Source organism: Pistacia vera, unplaced genomic scaffold, assembly GCF_008641045.1.
Source record: "Pistacia vera cultivar Batoury unplaced genomic scaffold, PisVer_v2 Contig206, whole genome shotgun sequence".
Lineage (NCBI taxonomy): Eukaryota > Viridiplantae > Streptophyta > Magnoliopsida > Sapindales > Anacardiaceae > Pistacia > Pistacia vera.
The window spans coordinates 453,799-457,201 of NW_022196009.1; the positions used below are offsets into that span (position 1 = coordinate 453,799).

The following is a 3,403-nucleotide window of genomic DNA, read 5'->3' on the forward strand; positions in this document are numbered from 1 at the left end:
GATTAAATTTCTCTCTCAAATGTGATTTTCTCATATAATATATATCATATCTTCTTTCAATTCTTTAAAATTAATTAAATCAAGCTCCATTTCATAGGGTTGTTTTTAGGTGATAGTTTATGTTAAAAATATATTAATTTAAGACAAACATGTCTAACACTTTTACATTTTCTTATTTTCAAAATACTGTTTTTAGATAAATATGTTGGACATGGTTTTATTTTTTGAATACATATAATTTAAATCAATCATTTTTTATATTTTCCATATTTTAAATTTATGAAAGAAGACACTCTTGGAGACTAATTAGTTAATTTTCAACATATACACATGCATGACTCATACATGTAGAGAAGCTTTTTAATTGTTGTGGCATGTATGAAGGTGCAAAATTAATAAGCATACCCGTTTTTAGGTGCATGCTTTTACGTTGTGGCTTTTCATATTATGATGTCTACTGGCATGGGACTCTCACCCCAAAATTATTCAAAGGCTCTTCGGTTCCATTGACTCTTGTTAATTTGGAGATTAGCTGCTTAAAGATTACTCAATTTCTACACTCATCGCCTAAATAAAAGCTTTTCCAACCATCATTTCATAAGCACGGTAGCTATTAAAGAATAACTGTAACCATGAAACTAATTAATAACTTTGTCTTTAATTGTAATGACAAGAGAGAAGCATAGTGCATACCATCAGGCCTATAAAGATGGCAATAAAAATTAAAGAAAATGCTTCGTTGGACACAAATGTTGGACGGTGCCACCAATCTTGCACATTATGTATTGGTTTCATAAAATAAAATATTGTCGATGTATATTTAATTTAAAAATTTTGTTTTATTTATTATATAATTATCGGTACAATTGATAATTTTTAGAAAATATATGTATCACAGAAATTTCATTACACATATAAATGGCTCAGTGTATACATCAAGATCTTCCATTCCATTAGAGACTTTATTATATTGAGGAGAAAGATAACCTTGAAATAAACGAAGTTAAAACATTTTATGCATACGTTAATTAGCTTCTTCTTTACTGTTATTATTCTAATCATCGTTAGAATTATAGTTAGAAATGGACAAAATTTTGCAAAACCTTCAACTTATATAAAAGCACACAACCAAACACAATTAGAATTGAAGCTACGAAGTAAAATGTCATCAGTTAAACTCCCATTGAAGCTCCATTTGCTCTTTTCACTTGACTACTTCCTCACAAAGGCCTGTCGCCGCTCAAATGGCACCGTGAACCGCCGTCTCCATAACCTCTTCGACCTCAAAACCTCTCCCTCCAAAACCCCACGAAAAGGGGTCTCAACCTCCGACACCATCATCAACTCCTCCACCAATCTCTGGTTCCGCCTCTACACACCTCACTCCACTAATAACGAAGAAAAAAGAAACTTGCCAATAATCATTTACTTCCATGGAGGTGGCTTCGCGTTCTTTTCCGCCAGTTCCATTGTCTACGACATCTGGTGCCGACGGCTTTCCAATGAACTACAGGCTGTGATTTTCTCAGTGAACTATTGTCTCGCGCCTGAGCATAAGTTTCCAAGCCAATACGAGGACGGATTCGAAGCTTTGAAGTTCTTGGATGAAAATTTTGATAGACTTTCGATAAATGCTAATTCAGGATTGTGTTTTCTTGCTGGAGATAGCGCAGGTGGGAACTTAGCGCATCACGTTTCTGTAAAAGCTGGAGAGCTTACATTTTCTAAGTTGAAAATCATTGGACTCATAGCAATACAACCGTTTTTTGGAGGAGAAGAGAGGACAGAAGCGGATTTTCTCCATAGTAAGGCTCCGATTATGACATTGCACTTCACGGATTGGTATTGGAAGATGTTTTTTCCAGATGGGTCAGATCGAGACCACCCGGCAGCTAATGTGTTTGGATACAAATCATCTACTGATATTTCTCAGGTTGAGTTTCCGGAAACTTTGCTTTTGACAGGAGGGTTTGATATGTTGAAAAATTGGCAAAGAAGGTACTATGAGGGGTTGAAGAAAGCAGGAAAAAAAGTGAATTTGGTGGAGTATCCGAAAGCATTTCATGGATCTTATATTTTTAAGGAGTTTCCTGGATACCCTTTGTTTATAAAAGATATTAGAGAGTTTCTGGAAAAACAAACAAAAAAAAAATTATCAGAAATGTGGTTAGATTAATTGAAAGTATAAAACTATACATCGAACATTTTATATAATATTTATAATGATAAAAAATGATTAGATGGAAGTTTTTTTTAATTTAAAATTAGTTAATCATCTTTTATCATATCATGTTATATAATAAATATTATATAAAAATATTATATGTATAGTATTATTCTAATTGAAAATAAAAATGTTTTTATATAATAAATGTTATATAAAAATATTATATGTATTGAAAATAAAAATGTTATATTTGGTATTCTCTCATGTTCCCTGTTGTAAACTTGAATTATACAACATGAATTAAGTTAATGGGTAGTGCATGCATGTCATTGGTTCCAGCTGTCAGTTTCTTATTAATCTTTGTGCTTAGGATACAAAGAGAGTCTTCTCCTTCACTTCGTATCAGAAAGAACCAGAAATGTAAGAAGAAAAAAAAAAGGTGAAATTTCTTTATAGAATCAAACTCAGTAAACAAAGTTGAGATCTTTCAACAATCCTTTTTCTTTATTTCTATTCACACTCTAATTTATCTTCAATCACAAATAGAAAAGCTAAGTCCATAAAGATTTACAAATCGATCCTGCAGCTAGGGGTGTTCAACGCTTTTCTAAACCGAACCGGATTTTCGGTTTGGGAATTTTTCCGAACCGAAACCGAACCGGTTTTAGGAAAAACCAGTTTTTTGGTTAACCGAAAAATAGGTTAACCATTTTAAAAAAAGCGGTTAACTGGTTTTCCCTTTTTTTTTTTAATAAAACTTTTTTTTTTAATTTTGTCCTAAATTAAATTGTAAATATAGACAATACATTGGGAACCAAGAAAAAAAATTTGGGTTGGGATTTTAGATTGAGTGAATTAGGGATTTATTTTAGTTTAGGTTATTATTTATTTATTTAATATACAATATATATATATTTGAAAACCGGTTTAGAAAACCGGTTTTCGGTTAACCGTTTCTAATTTCTCCCGAACTGGTAACCGAACCAAAAATTCGATTTTTTGAATTTTTCGAACCGTAACCGAATCGTTTTTTTGGTTAACCGGTTTTTCGGTTCGGTTAGCGGTTCGGTTCAGTTTTTGCATTTTTTTGAACACCCCTACCTGCAGCAAAGTCTCAAGTTGTTATGCCTAAAAAATCAGGGTTGACGTAAGCTACATTAACAACACCAATCAAAGTTCAGGAAGGCTTTGTGCCATTCAAGAGCTACCACGTCGCCACAAGACAGAGAGAATACA

General features: G+C 32.5%; 1 protein-coding gene across 1 annotated transcript; it reads left to right on the plus strand.

The window, feature by feature from the left end:
* Window positions 1-1,162: 1,162 nt before the first annotated feature.
* LOC116128984 (probable carboxylesterase 18) lies at window positions 1,163-2,176 on the plus strand. Its single transcript, XM_031414726.1, has one exon. The coding sequence runs from the start codon at window positions 1,163-1,165 to the stop codon at window positions 2,174-2,176; it is 1,014 nt and encodes a 337-aa protein (XP_031270586.1).
* Window positions 2,177-3,403: the final 1,227 nt, after the last annotated feature.

Excerpts from the sequence above, each read along its gene's own strand:
- LOC116128984 (XM_031414726.1), top strand. The coding sequence starts at position 1,163 with ATGTCATCAGTTAAACTCCCATTGAAGCTCCATTTGCTCTTTTCACTT.